Raw genomic sequence first — 15,181 nt, 5'->3', positions numbered from 1 at the left:
AAACCAACAATATCATCACTGATTCGACATCTTTAATCGAACCAACCAAGCGGCTCCCTCTAAAACCCTCTGCTGCTCGACCACCCAGATTGTATGGCCTACCAAAAATCCATAAAGAAGGTACACCACTCTGTCCTTTTGTCTCGACCATCTACAAACTGGCCCAATTTCTGTCAGAGACCTTTCTTCCATTCACTGACAAGACCATGTCAGCTGTATTTAATTCAGCTCACTTGGTATCTCTAATTAAAGACATCTCACTATCTCCAGGTGATTTGCTTGTCAGTTTAGATGTAGTTTATTTGCTTACCAAAGTTCCTGTGCCTGACATCATTGCAATCATTGAAGATTTGGTCCAACAATGACTGAATGCTGATGTACCGGCCCTGGTGAGACACTGTCTCGCCAACACTTACAAGTTGAAGGTACCCCAATGGGTTCTCCCTTATTTTGAGTGGTAGCCAATGTTGTTATGGAAAATTTTGAGACAGTCGCCATCCAGGCATCTACTCTACATCCGTCCCTGTGGAAGAGGTACGTAGATGACGCATTTGTCATCTGGCCACATGGCCTGCCAGCTCTGAACCAATTCTTCAACCACATCAATTCCATACACCCAGCCATCAAATTCACCATGGAGGTGGAAAAGGATGGCAAGTTACCATTCTTGGATGTTTTAATCTAAAAGAGACCAAATGGCTCATTAGGACACTGTCTACGGGAAAGCCACCCACGGATGCCTATCTAAAATCTGATTCCCACCACCATCCAGCCACAGGGCTCGTTGCATTTCCGACCATCACCTAGCCAGTGAACTAGAGCACGTACACCAAGCCCTCAAGATGAATGGATATTCAGACTACACAATCCGTAAAGCTGTCACCCCAACCGTTGGGAGAGAACCACCTGAGGACCCAATCAAAACCATCACCTTGCCATACATAACAGGGATCACCAAAAAGATTTCCAAAATCATGAGCAAACACAAGATCCAGGTTCGATTCATCACAGTACATAAAATTCGTGATCTGATCCCATCTGTGAAGGATGTGATCCCTGACATGCAATATCCCGGTGTTTACAAACTAAGTTGTGCCTGCGGCAGTAGTTACATTGGAGACACCAAGCGACATGTCTCAGACCGTGTTCGTGAACACAAGGTGGATCTGAAACACAGTTGGACTAATACCTCTGCCGTGACTGATCATTGTTTTAACGTTGTGGGTACACGTGAAATTAATTTCTCCAAGACGAAAATATTATGCAAACCAACTGGCTATCAACAAAGATTTGTTAATGAAGCCATCCAGATATATAAACACAGACACAATTTCAACCGAGAAGATGGGTACAAACTGAGCAATCATTGGAAGGATGTTATTAACCAGGTAATGTCATAATTGGCTGTGATATTTCCATCCTACCTGCCGATGTTAACAGTTATTTCCGACTCTGAGTTGCATTACCTTGTTAAATGTCTTTACATTAACAGGCTAAATGTCTCACTAACATAGCCGCTGCTTTCCTTTTCCTCGATGTGGTGGTGGCTCTCATTGTTTAATAGGCTGAATGTGTCTCATTAACACAGCCGCTGCTGCGGGAGCCCATCGCACATTGACATGCTAATCTCTAGCAATACAATGGCTTCAGCACCGTAGTCATGGGGTTACATTAACAGATTGACATGCTCATCTCTAGCAATACAATGGCCGAGATATATTACTTGTAAATTCTATCTTTAGCCCCGCCCACTTACCCTTGGGTTGTACCCATGACAAACCTATATAACCTCTTGTGGCAGTAGTTCTCTCGATATATTTCTCCTGCCTCAGCAGTTCACCTCCTGTATTTTTTCACCTGAAGACGATTTCTCATGTTGCGATCGAAATGTCGTGATTTTTGTTATATCTACATGACTTTACCGAAAGACCCAAAGAGTACAGTGAGGGAAAAAAGTATTTGATCCCCTGCTGATTTTGTACGTTTGCCCACTGACAAAGAAATGATCAGTCTATAATTTTAATGGTAGTATTATTTGAACAGCGAGAGACAGAATAACAACAAAATCCAGAAAAACGCATGCTCAAAAATGTTATAAATTGATTTGCATTTTAATGAGGGAAATAAGTATTTGACCCCCTCTCAATCAGAAAGATTTCTGACTCCTAGGTGTCTTTTATACAGGTAACGAGCTGAGATTAGGAGCACACTCTTAAAGGGAGTGCTCCTAATCTCAGCTTGTTACCTGTGTAGGGGTTATTACGGGGAGAAAAGGCAGACGGGAAACACAAGGGTGTCTGCACCCACACACACGAGTGTCTACACCCACGTCCGCATCCGTTAACCACTGGGGGGCCATGGGGGCTCTGTGATCCCCCATAACCCCGCCCCTCGGAGGGGATCCCTATAAAAGGCGGGGAGCCAGAGAGCTCGTGGCCAGTTTTAGAAGAAGCTTACCAGTGAAGTCTGAAGACCGGCAGAATAGGCCCTGGGACTCCCCTGTCTCGCTGCCCTTGTCAGGGCCGAGCTGGGCAAGCCAGCGGCGCGGCCCAAGAGCTTCCGGACCTCTGCTCTTGTAAGGGCAAGGCCGGCTTAGCTGGGTGCCGGGATCCGTGCTTACCAGGGCCGGATCAGACAGCCTCCCGTAGCACTATTAGAGGAGCACTGGGAACAGGACAGGGGAATTAGTGCTAGGGGTGGTTTCCCTTCTAGTACGGGTGAAGGGGCCGTTACCCCTTCAACTATTGTAACTGTCCTTGAGTTAATAAAAAGAGTGTGCCTCGACTCCGTCGTCAGTCTCCCTGGAACTCACTACACCTGTATAAAAGACACCTGTTCACAGAAGCAATCAATCAATCAGATTCTAAACTCTCCACCATGGCCAAGACCAAAGAGCTCTCCAAGGATGTCAGGGACAAGATTGTAGACCTACACAAGGCTGGAATGGGCTACAAGACCATCGCTAAGCAGCTTGGTGAGAAGGTGACAATTGTTGGTGCGATTAATCGCAAATGGAAGAAACACAAAAGAACTGTCAATCTCCCTCGGCCTGGGGCTCCATGCAAGATCTCACCTCGTGGAGTTGCAATGATCATGAGAACGGTGAGGAATCAGCCCAGAACTACACTGGAGGATCTTGTCAATGATCTCAAGGCAGCTGGGACCATAGTCACCAAGAAAACAGTTGGTAACACACTACGCTGTGAAGGACTGAAATCCTGCAGCGCCCACAAGATCCCCCTGCTCAAGAAAGCACATATACATGCCCGTCTGAAGTTTGCCAATGAACATCTGAATGATTCAGAGGACAACTGGGTGAAAGTGTTGTGGTCAGATCAGACCATAATGGAGCTCTTTGGCATCAACTCAACTCGCTGTGTTTGGAGGAGGAGGAATGCTGCCTATGACCCCAAGAACACCATCCCCACCGTCAAACATGGAGGTGGAAACATTATGCTTTGGGGGTATTTTTCTGCTAAGGGGACAGGACAACTTCACCGCATCAAAGGGACGATGCACGGGGCCATGTACCGTAAAATTTTGGGTGAGAACCTCCTTCCCTCAGCCAGGGCATTGAAAATGGGTCGTGGATGGGTATTCCAGCATGACAATGACCCAAAACACACCCAAAACACACGGCCAAGGCAACAAAGGAGTGGCTCAAGAAGAAGCACATTAAGGTCCTGGAGTGGCCTAGCCAGTCTCCAGACCTTAATCTCATAGAAAATCTGTGGAGGGAGCTGAAGTTTCGAGTTGCCAAACGTCAGCCTCGAAACCTTAATGACTTGGAGAAGATCTGCAAAGAGGAGTGGGACAAAATCCCTCCTGAGATGTGTGCAAACCTGGTGGCCAACTACAAGAAACGTCTGACCTCTGTGATTGCCAACAAGGGTTTTGCCACCAAGTACTAAGTCATGTTTTGCAGAGGGGTCAAATACTTATTTCTCTCATTAAAATGCCAATCAACTTATAACATTTTTGACATACGTTTTTCTGGATTTTTGTTGTTATTCTGTCTCTCCCTGTTCAAATAAACCTACCAATAAAATTATAGACTGATCATTTCTTTGTCAGTGGGCAAACGTACAAAATCAGTAGGGGATCAAATACTTTTTTCCCTCACTGTACGTACAAATTACCAATCACATTTTATAGCAGTAGGCCTTATGTTTACAGAGCCGAGTGGGATCAATTCAGAATTCAAGTGAGTTCCCTGTTAACACAAGCCATGTGATGGTACTCAATGCTGTTGATGGCTCTGAATTAGTCGTGGAAATTCTGTGTTCCCATGTGGGGGCCTTCTTTCCATCAGAAAACTGCTGTTTGCTATTCACATCATAATGCTAATTTTATTGACCCTAGTAGGATGATAGGCTGGGTCTTCCCCCGAATGATGTTTGTACTTACAACCTTCAAATTGTGTATCAACTGTGCTCTAACCATAGCACCACCCAGCCAGATATAATTTGATTCAATGCAGAACATGTTTTTACATAACATACACAAATGTACACACAAATACAACTCACTATTGCAATATCTTTCTGCAGGAGATGCAAATGAAATAGAATCGCTTTTTGGTACAGATTGCCGAAAAGGTAGGAGATAGGCTCGTATGATGCAAACATGTGAAAATTATATTTAGTGCTTTTGGTATTCGTGCCGTTCTTATCGTGCCGGGCTATAATGAAGGTGCTATGTTTCAGGGACGTATAGTCTGCGTATAGGGATTAATTATGCTATATGTACTGAGTAATTTTTCAAATTGTGGCACACTCTTTCAAATCACATCAGGGCATATCTAACATATGTTCTGAGTAGACGGCACTTATTTCTACGGATAATACACCCTCAGTTCTAACCAGTGACCTGCTGGATTCTACCCACGAATCCCTGAAACAAGTGGCAAAAGCACGACCGCTGTGCCGTTTGACCACCTACGTGTTGACGTTCTGACGTTCTTTGATGTTGACATTGTTCTCTCAGATGAAGGAGCCTACCTGCTACGGGATGCAGAGGCTGAAGTACTGTTCAGCTTCAGCCTGGAGGAGTCTATGAACCGTGCACGTGTGAAGCCCCTTTTCCAGGTAATGCTGCCCACTAGCAGATACATAGTTTGCCATTTGTATTAGCTGTGCTCACAACACTGCCAGTTACAAGTACCCCACTACTTCCTCCAGTCGTTTGAATTCTTGCTTTTCATCCAAAATGCATCCACATGTTTAGTATTCTACCATCCCTCGTACTTTGCTCTCCTCTTTTTATATGTTTTCCATACATAATCACATTTTCCCAGAGTCCTTCTCTTGCTGTCGCTTACCAACAATGTATAATTCACAGCTAAACTAGTTTTTAACGGTCGTCAATGTGGATAAGATAAATATGAAAAGTAAAAATTATATTCTCTAACAAATGATGCTTATACTTTAAGCCACAATTCTAAAAGGAAAATAATAGTCAGGCGACATGAGTTAATTTTGTCATCAAATGGTTTTTTGAGACATTCTGCAGACTAGCATTGTATATCCATTATGGGTCTATGAGTCACTTATGGTGAATGGGTTACTGTGTTCTAAGGACCATTTAAATACCACTTTAGACTGAGCAAAGTGCAGCAAAATACAGAATGGTGATATTCTATGCAAATGCATCTTATGAAAGATTTCTAGGTTTTAAAACCTCTTTGATGCTACATTACCATAAAATGGCATAAGCAATCATGGAATAAAATATGTAGTGGGTGAATTATAATTAATAAATTGTGATTGTATCATAAACTTTGTGAAATGTAACTGAATTTAATGCCCTCCATAATAATAAAAAAATCCGTAATAAATTAGACCCATGTGGTGCTGTGGTTAGAATACTTGAGTTAAAATCCCAGATGGATGTTGACTGCACACCATCCCTTTAGGGTTGACAAAATAAGAACCGCTTTGTGCGAAGTCAGCAGTAGTTGTCTTTTGGATACACTAGCCCCTGTCAAAGGAATGAGGAATTCCCACCATTGGAAAGTTAGCACTGTCCCATACGTTTAAGCAGGGAGAAACATGGACATTGCCTATTATAATGAACTAGACTAGGAGGTAACACTTTTATTTTACAACTAGCAGGTAACACTGAACGTAACTCGGGTTCTATAATAGGTGATGTGGCTAATTATGTGAAGAGTGAATTAACTCTAGACGAAGACCCGGAGACGATGAGGCGCGGGACCCAGGCTTGATTCCACAGACGAGCCAAGCTCGGGACTGCCCCTTCATAATCTTGAGCGTGGCCTCGCTCCGCCTTCGGCCACGCCCCCTTCCAGACCTTTCCCGTAGGATCTCAGCTGAGCATCACGTGCCCTCCCTGGGTTCACTCAGGCCACCACCAGGACCACGCACCCTCGGGCTGGCTGACATGCCGTACCCATTCTGGTTCTAGAGAGAGGCTCCAGACGCACAGCTGCACTCCTGTAACAGCAGCTGGTGCGAACACCCTAGTGACACCATTTACGTCACTACACATGAATAAAAACTATATCATGGTCTAGTTAGTGTGTCCTGTTCAGCCATTCTCTGTGAATTTAGTTTTACATTTTCTTTGGCCTATCATTGCTTCCAGTGTGCATTCACCATGATAATTTTCTATTTTTTTAATACCCAGTTCTTCTCATTCCATATTCTCATGTCATCAATGTGGATATGAATTATTATGAGCTTTGCTTGTTTTATTTAAATTTAAGAGGTGAAAATTAAGAAACGTTTACATTTTGTTCACGTTACATTTTATTTTGTTTGGGTTGATAACACGTATAAGTTGGTTAATTATGGCTGTCAATAGCTTACGCCTACACCCTGCGACGGTACTTAATGAGACTTGAATATTGCTTATTTAGGCACTCCAAAATGAATGACCGCTTTTCCTGGGAAATATAAAAGTTGGATCTCTTTAAGTGTTTAAACTAACATTGTTGTTTGTGCTTCTACTTTTTAAACTGTAAAGTTATACTTCATGGTGCCTGTAGCATTCAATGTCAGCATATTCAGTTATCACAGCTAATGCCATGGTGTGGTGGATTAGTCGCTTATAGGACAAGGACAGGTAGCCAGGCCTTTTCTAGTGTTTGTGAATAACACTGGAGACGTCTCTGCCTCTTGTCAAATTTCAATCGCCCAACATTTACTACCCAATGTGTGCATACATTTGTAGTGACTGACTCAGACACAAAGAGTAGGAGGCACTCTGTTTATTAACAGCCTTAACAGTTCACACTTAGTACCTACAGCTCCCAGTCAGGACACCTGGCAGACTGCCTGACTGACGACACCGAGATGGTGAAGACAGAGACGGCGACGAAGACTCCAGCAGCACGACGGGATCCCACTCCAAACGACAGCCCCGAGCTCTCGCTTAGGGCCCCCTTTTATGCTCCCACATGGCCTCAATCCGCCCCGTCCACGCCCCCTCTCTAGAACCTACTATCGGGTTTACCGGGCTTCCCCCACGTGTCCCTTCTGGAACCTTTCCCCTACATCCCTCCCTCTGGTTAATCACGTGACCTGTCAGTCAGGAATGCTGTAACTGCAGATCCCCTTCCTGCCAGCAACAAGCGCTATGCCGTTAAGTGTGTCACCCCACCCCCCCGTAAAAAAAAAAATCAGCCATCCCGGTTGACCTCCATCCTCCGCGTAGCGGAAACAACAAGAACAATACAAACCCAACCGGGATAATTAACAATTACCGACGAGAACCCATAGTAATGAACCCGGACCCAAGGTATTGAACAATATCTGACGACCGTCAACGTGCAACGTGCCGCAGCCCGCGGCGTCGGGAAGGACTCCAGGTCAACCAGTAGTCTTAGCCCAGCTCGCGTCTGCGGCCACCCACCGGACAGCGTCGGAACTAATTTGGTCAACAACAAAAAGGGGTGAGCTATCGAAACTGAACAGTTTTAGAGCGGGTCCTCTTCGCCGGGCTCCCAGGCGGGAGACAAATGGGCTTCCTAGGGACCCCCGGGACGATATGTAAATGTCCTAATGGGTGCGGCCCCTCCTGAGAAGAAGACGAAGAAGAGATGACGGCTGTTTCATCGTCCTCGGTCCGTCTGTAGATGGTGCCGTCGGTGGGTCTGCGGGTGTCAGGCGCCAGAATCCTGCTGAGGCGCACCCACCGCGACTGTTCGCCCTGGCTCACCGGACACATCAGACACCCGGCACTCAGGTGGTGGGAATGAAGTGACATCACACTGTGGAAAATAAGGTTTTAGCCATGACGGATGCACAAACCAGCGCCTGCGACCGACCTGGACACGCACGCACTGCAGCCTCATGACCTCCATCACCTCAACTGGGCCCTGCCATGGCCGGTGCAATTTAGCGGACGTGCCCAGGGGCACCTGGGGGCAATGTAGCCATGCCTTGTCCCCAGGGGTTCATGGGTTTCTGGATTCACGGAGCCCGACAAGCTTCTTATTGGTGCCATTTGGCCGAATTTCCCCGAGATGCCTCCCGCGCTTCCATCAGCCACCTGATAGTAAGCTGCATGGGCACAGCAACCTTCTATTTGCCCAGGTCCATGCTTAACTGAGCCTCCATGGGGTGATCACATTCCCTCCCATACATGAGGAAAAGGGGGAGAACCCTGTTGAGGCGTGAGGGCCATCCTATACGCGGCCAGAACACCTGGAACGTGCAAATGCCAGTCGTACTGTGCCTCGTTAACCTGTTGGCACAGCATGGACGTAAGAGTCCTGTGCAAGCGCTCTACCATCCCATCAGTCTGGGGATGGTAGGGTGACGTTCGGATCTTTTTAGTACCCAGAGAGTCGCATACCTCCCTTAACAATTTAGAATAAAAATTACGACCTTAATCTGTAAGGAGACGTTCCGGGGCCCCCTTGTCTATAACGTACCCATGTAGCAATGCGTCCGCGATTGACGCGGCCGACTGATGCAGCAAAGGCCATGCCACCGGCCACTCAGACAGGTACTCCACCCCGCCAAGAAGAAAGTTTTTTTTTCCCCTTTGAGTGGCGGAAAATAGGCCGTGGTGTCGAGGGCAACGAGCTCGTTAATACATGGACACCTCCATGGATTGCAACGGTGGCCGGGCCTGCCCCGGCGGGAGCTTTAGGCGAGCACACTCAATACAACCTTTGACCATGTGGTACACATCCTTCGACACTCCGGGCAAAAAGAAGTCGCGCTTCAGGGTCAACAAGGTTTTCCGCACCCCAAGATACATTAACTTCACGTGGACAGCCCGTGCAGTAACACTGCACTTCCTCATCCCACCTCATCAACAGCCCATCACGAAGGACAATGAGAGACATTCCCGCTGGCATCTTTTTACCACCCCTCGTTCCGATGCGACGCCGTAATTTCAACAAGGAAGCGTCCTCTAGCCGGAGGCGGCCCCATTCCGTGTGCGTGAGACCAATCGTGTTGTCACAGGGAGCGGTTGCCGTGGGTTGTGGAACATAAACCAACGCTACAACAGTGCACGTCAATCCTGCAGCTGCAGGTTTACATCGGCCGTCACCCATCAAACACGCACAGTGGTCCCTCGGCGGTAACTGCAACAACGCGTCCGCATTACAGTGACGTGCACCTTTCCTGTAGGTGACCGTGAAGGAATGGTCCTGCAAAATTTTTAACCAGTGGGAAAGCTGGCCAGAACACATTGAAGAGCCGCATGGTCCGTGCACACAACAAATTGCCTACCGTAAAGGCCTGTACTGCTGTACAAAATGCACAATGGCCAACAATTCACGGCGCGTCACAATAATGCTGCTCTGCGGGGGACGGCACACGGCTCCTGTAAGCTACAACCTTCTCTACTCCGTTCACTACCTGCGACAGTATAGCGCCGATTCCGGTGTCGCTGGCATCTGTATGGCAGAGAGAAATCGGGGTACCCAAGGGGAGGTGCGTTGGTGAGGCCGTCGCGCAGCCTGACAAACGCAGCCTCTTCTTCCCATCGAAATCTCTGGCCCTTTGCGGTACGAGGCAGCGATAGTATGACGCGAACCCGACAAAACTGTGGACTTCACCCACCGACGTGGGAGTCGGGATCCGTGGCTATCCCGGATTCGCTGACAATGTGACCCAAATAGCGAACCGATGTCTGCAAAAGGTGACACTTTTGCAGCTTTAATTTAAGATTGGCCGCCCGCACCTTGACAAACTGACCGCAACCGCTGATGGTGCTCCTGAAACGTGCGTCCGAACACAATAACGTCATCCAAATAAATGAGGCATAAGTCCCATTGAAGACCTGCCAAAACCAGCTCCAAAAGTCGCTGGAACGTGGCCGGAGCTGAGTGAAGTCCCATCAGGAGACAGTTAAATTGGAACAACCCCTGGGGTTTTCGGAACGTGGTTTTAGGTTTGGAACCCTCATCCAGAGGCAACTGCCAAAACCCTGACAGCAAGTCGAGGGTGGAGAAAAACCGCGCACCCGACAGGGCGTCCAATGAGTCGTCCATCCGTGGGAGCGGGTATGCATCCATCATGGAGACTTTAATCAAATTTACGGAAATCCACACAAAAACGCAAACTCCCATTCTGCTTTTTAACCAGGACAATGGGAGCTCCCCACGGACTGGTGGAAGGGGAGATAAATTCCACGGCCAACATCTCGTCGACCACCTGGTGAACATGATCCTTTTCCTTGGGACTGAGCCTGTACGAATTCTAGCTCGTCCTCAGAGAACCCTGCACAGGCGGCCACCCCGGGCCACCGCTGTCAGTAGAAATGGGCTTGGATGCATCGGGCTACCTTCCATGATAACAAGTCGTCCTCCTTCGTGGCAGGCAGAGAGACGCCCATCTTCTGGGCCAGCGACAGCAATCTCTCCAGTGCCAGAGAATCTAGCGCTGTCTGTTCCATCCGCCGATATACGGCGTGGCGCAGTGACAGCAGCGCGCTGCGAAAGGCGAGGGGCGTCTCGGTCTCCCCCCGTCTTCGCAACACAAATTTCCGATGCGCGTTGAAAGGCGTGTCAAAAATGGAAGCCATCTGGGCACAAGCTTGAGGCAGCATCGCTCTTTCCACTGCGGGGATGGCATCAAATGCCGCCAAGGAGTCGTTGTCCAAGGTGGTCGGGAGAGCCCGCAGCGCCTCCTTGTCGGACCATCCCGCGAGGGCGCAAGCAGTGGCGAAACGGCGCTGAAAAGCCGTCCAGTCGCCCCCCGCAGCCACAAATTTCCTGACGAACGGCAGACGCTTTTGAAAAAAAGGCGCCTAGGACGAGACACTGATGGCAAGTCGAATTTGGTGGGAAGCGTTTCCCTCCCAGTTGACAAAATGGCGGCCGAATCTGGCGCCCCGCTTACGGCGGGTAAGATGGCGGCCGCTTGTGCGGGCTAAAGCTCCGCCGATTCCCACGTTTGGCCGATGGCGACGGTCGAGCTGCCCGCCCGGTGCCCCCGTGCTGCAGCATCCTCAGCAGGCGCAGCAACCCTGAGCTGGGCAACCAGCTCCGCCGCAGCAGAGAGCAAGTCCGCGAGACGTGCGTTGTGCTCGCGCCATCTTCTCCGGTCTGCGGCAGCGAGGAGTCGACGTCCCTCTCACGTTGCACCACAGGGATCGGCGCCTCGGGACCAATCTCCAGGGTCCTCAATTCCGGGGCTGTTGGAGATATAACATCCTCTTCACCCGAGGACACAATAGTTGGAGTCTTCTTCTTGGCCGACTTGGACATCCTGAATAATTCTTTAAAACTTCTGACACCAAATGTAGTGACTGACTCAGAGACACTAAGAGTAGGAGGCACTCCTTATTATCAGCCTTAACAGTTCACACTTAGTAACTACCGCTCCCTGTCAGGACAGCTGGCAGACTGCCTGACTGACGACACCGAGATGGTGAAGACGGAGAAGGTGACGAAGACTCCAGCAGCATGACAGGATCCCACTCCAAACGACAGCCCCGAGCTCTTGCTCAGGGCCCCTTTTCATGCTCTCAGCGTGGCCTTGCTCCGCCCTGGCCACGCCCCCTCTCTAGAAACTACTAGCGGGTTCCCGGGCCTCCCCCACATGCCCCATCTGTAACCTTTCCCCTACATCCCTCTCTCTGGTCTATCACATCACCTGCTGTCAGTCAGGGCTGCTGTAACTGCAGATCCCCTTCCCTGCCAGCAAGAAGCGATATGCTGCTAAGTGACCGATTCTATGTCACTGCACATTGATGACTGGAATGAAACTATCAACCCCAACACTCGAGGACCTGGTTTATACACAGACAAACTCCCTGGATTTGGACCCAGGAGCTCAGCAGTGCCAGCTCACTACTCTGACCTCTGAACCAACTTTATCCACGGCCCTATTAAACGCTATTCCTATCCATCAAAACTGTGGGGTCGGCAGCCCTATTCATCCTATTATCCACGGTTATCTGCGTTTTTACCCCATGGATTATATTAAAATAGTATCCGCGATATGGGTACTTCACATTACCGTGGTTAAGATGAGTTGTTTAGTGTATGTGCTACGGTCTGCGATTTAACAGCAAGACATTTCCACAAAACCCATAAGTACAATAATAATGGGGTGTTTGCATCTCTTCGGTTAACTGTTATAATATGTAAAAAAACAGCCTTCACTTATATAATAAAGGGCTAGCAGAGCTGCCAACGCATGCTATGGTTGAAAAAAAAATAGCCAAGTGAAATCTGCAGAATTGCATTATGACACTCGGAGTGGGGAATAAATGTCTATTTAGTACAATATACTGCAATTCATACTGATTCTGGAGTAGCCTACATTGCCGTATCGTCTTTAAAATATATATATACATGCACCTCTTTCCCATATCTGTTGCTCCACGTAAAAAAACAAAGGTATTTTTTACACATTCCATTGACCACACGACCTCCTTGGGAGTGATTTTTTTCTGTGGTGCTAGTCTTATAGATATAAAATGGAAATTTGTGAATATGTGTGTCTGTTCGAAATGTTTAGCGTACTTCCCGACATGCAACAAACTTGAAATTTGGCATGTCAGTACTTTCCAGACTACACAATGCAAAGAGTATAAAAATAGACTTTTATATATATATTTTGGGGGGGGGGGGGGTGCGCAATAATGGATATATTTTGCACGCAGGTGAGCAGTGACGTCACACCTCTGTCATGTCACCCGCATGCGGCAGCGTTACGCAGTATGCCTGCTAACGCAGGGGTGGGCAAACTTTTTGACTCGCAGGCCACAATGGGTTCTAAAATTTGACAGAGGGGCCGGGCTAGGAACAGGTGGATGGAGTGTTTGTGTGAACTAATATAAATGACACGTAAAAATCATTACATGAAAGGATTTGGCCTTTAACAGGTAGCAAAGCGTTTATTTGCAAGGCAATTTAACAAATTTCACGAACATGAACAATACAAAAACATGTTGTAACGTGACTGATCAAACATCATGAAAACATCTGAGCCCTGCGCCAAACCAATTACCTCACTTGAACTTCTTTATTATCTACATTAACAGGTTAGAGCAGCCACGCAGGCTGTGTTGCGGAGATTTGGCTTCAACCTCGCTGCAGCAACACATCATCACTTTCAGTTTCAGTGGGAATAGTGTTGTTGATCTCCCATTTTTGCCAGTGCATCCAAGTCTGGAGTTATTTTGGTTGTGGCAATTCTCAGGATAGATCTGAGGTGCTGATCCGTTAACTTTGATCTGTGACGGGCTTTGTTGGCGTTCATGATGCTGAATGTCTGCTCACAAACATAAGTCAAGCCAAACAAAGTCAGTATCTTCTGTGCAGTCCTCCGGAGGTTTGGAAACGTGGCTCTGTTAAGTGAAGCATTAAAGTCATTCAGTTTAACAGAGTTGAACTTCTCCTTTAAGACGGAGTCAGACTGAAGATCTATCAGTTCCAACTGCAGCTCCTGTGGTGCTGTTTCAGGGTCTTGTGACAGGGGACAGGAGACCAGCTGAAGTGACTGTTCAATGTTTTCGAAATCAGAGAACCTGTATTTTTTTGCGTTTCGCGGTGCCTCTTCCTGCATGGCAAGTGTGGGGAAATGAGCAAAAGATTTGTTCGCAATTTGTCCGGAGAACAAAGTGAGCTGGATTTGAAGGCTTTCACATGTTTGTACATGTCATGAACAAACTGATCTTTCCCCTGCAGTTTCACATTCAGCTCATTCATGTGTGAAAATATGTCCACAGTAAACGCAAAGTCACTAAGCCAGTTCTTGTCGCTTAACTCAGGGAATTCGTCAGATTTCCCCATCAACTCCAAAAATGTGATGATATCTTCTTTCAGCTCCCACACTCGTTGTAACACTTTCCCCAAACTTAACCAGCGGACACGAGAGTGGTACAGCAAGTCCTGATGATCCGCATCAGTATCCTCCAGGAAGGTAAATAAACTGACGGTGCTGAAGTCTCCTTGCTCGTATAAAGTTCACAAGTTTTACGACTGGATTCACGACACGATTAAGCTGCAATACAGACTTACACAGGGATTCCTGTTGGATGATGCAGTGAAGGAAAATAAGATCCTGGACAGGGTTTTCCTCTTTCACTTTATCCTGGATTCTTTTCAGCAGCCCAACATTTTTTCCAGTTAAATTTGTCGATCCATCCGTTGTGACATTGACAAGTTTACTCCGAGGTAGCGTCATTCTTTCGATGACAGCAGAGATACCTGGTTATACAAGTCCTCTCCCCGCGTTGTTCCTTTCAGGGACTCTATGGTCAAAACCTCCTCTGTTATTGCAAAACTGTCAATGCCTCGGACAAAAATGAGCTGAGCAGTGTATTTTACGTCCGTACTTTCATCCAGTGCTAGTGAATATAATTCAAAGGAATCAGACTTTTTGTTTAATTGACTGGCTATATTTTACTGGTAGGAACGAAGTGGACCAGACCACCAATAGATTATATCGTCCGTCTGTCCGTCCGTGTATCAACATCGACCCCTACTGCAAACACTTGGCAGGACCCTACAAAAACCTTTTGACTCAGTGGGGCTTTCCTGGCTTAACAAGTGTAATAATACATTATGTTTATATTCTTTGGTTATTCGTTCCTACCAGCCCACCCCGCAGGGTCCTGTTTTTATCAATCAGTTCCACACGGCGAGTCGCAGTCCTGCGTGATAAGCTGACTTTTTGATATTTGCTTTTGATCTCCGGACACAAGATGTCTGCTGTCTGTACCATGCATTCTTTTACAAACTTGC

The 15,181-nt window shown here is 47.3% G+C and overlaps 1 protein-coding gene across 1 annotated transcript in view; it reads left to right on the top strand.

Annotated features, from left to right (window-relative positions):
- PAXIP1 (PAX interacting protein 1) overlaps positions 1-15,181 on the top strand; it is an 88,966-nt gene that overhangs the window by 50,068 nt on the left and 23,717 nt on the right. Inside the window, exon 17 of the mRNA XM_078616301.1 lies at positions 4,987-5,087. Within this exon, the coding sequence (XP_078472427.1) occupies positions 4,987-5,087 (101 nt within the window). The remainder of the gene's footprint in view (positions 1-4,986; positions 5,088-15,181) is intronic.

Source organism: Lampetra planeri, chromosome 1 (genome assembly GCF_965212315.1).
Source record: "Lampetra planeri chromosome 1, kcLamPlan1.2.h2, whole genome shotgun sequence".
Taxonomy (NCBI): Eukaryota; Metazoa; Chordata; class Hyperoartia; order Petromyzontiformes; family Petromyzontidae; genus Lampetra; species Lampetra planeri.
This window is presented reverse-complemented; position numbering and strand designations above follow the sequence as displayed.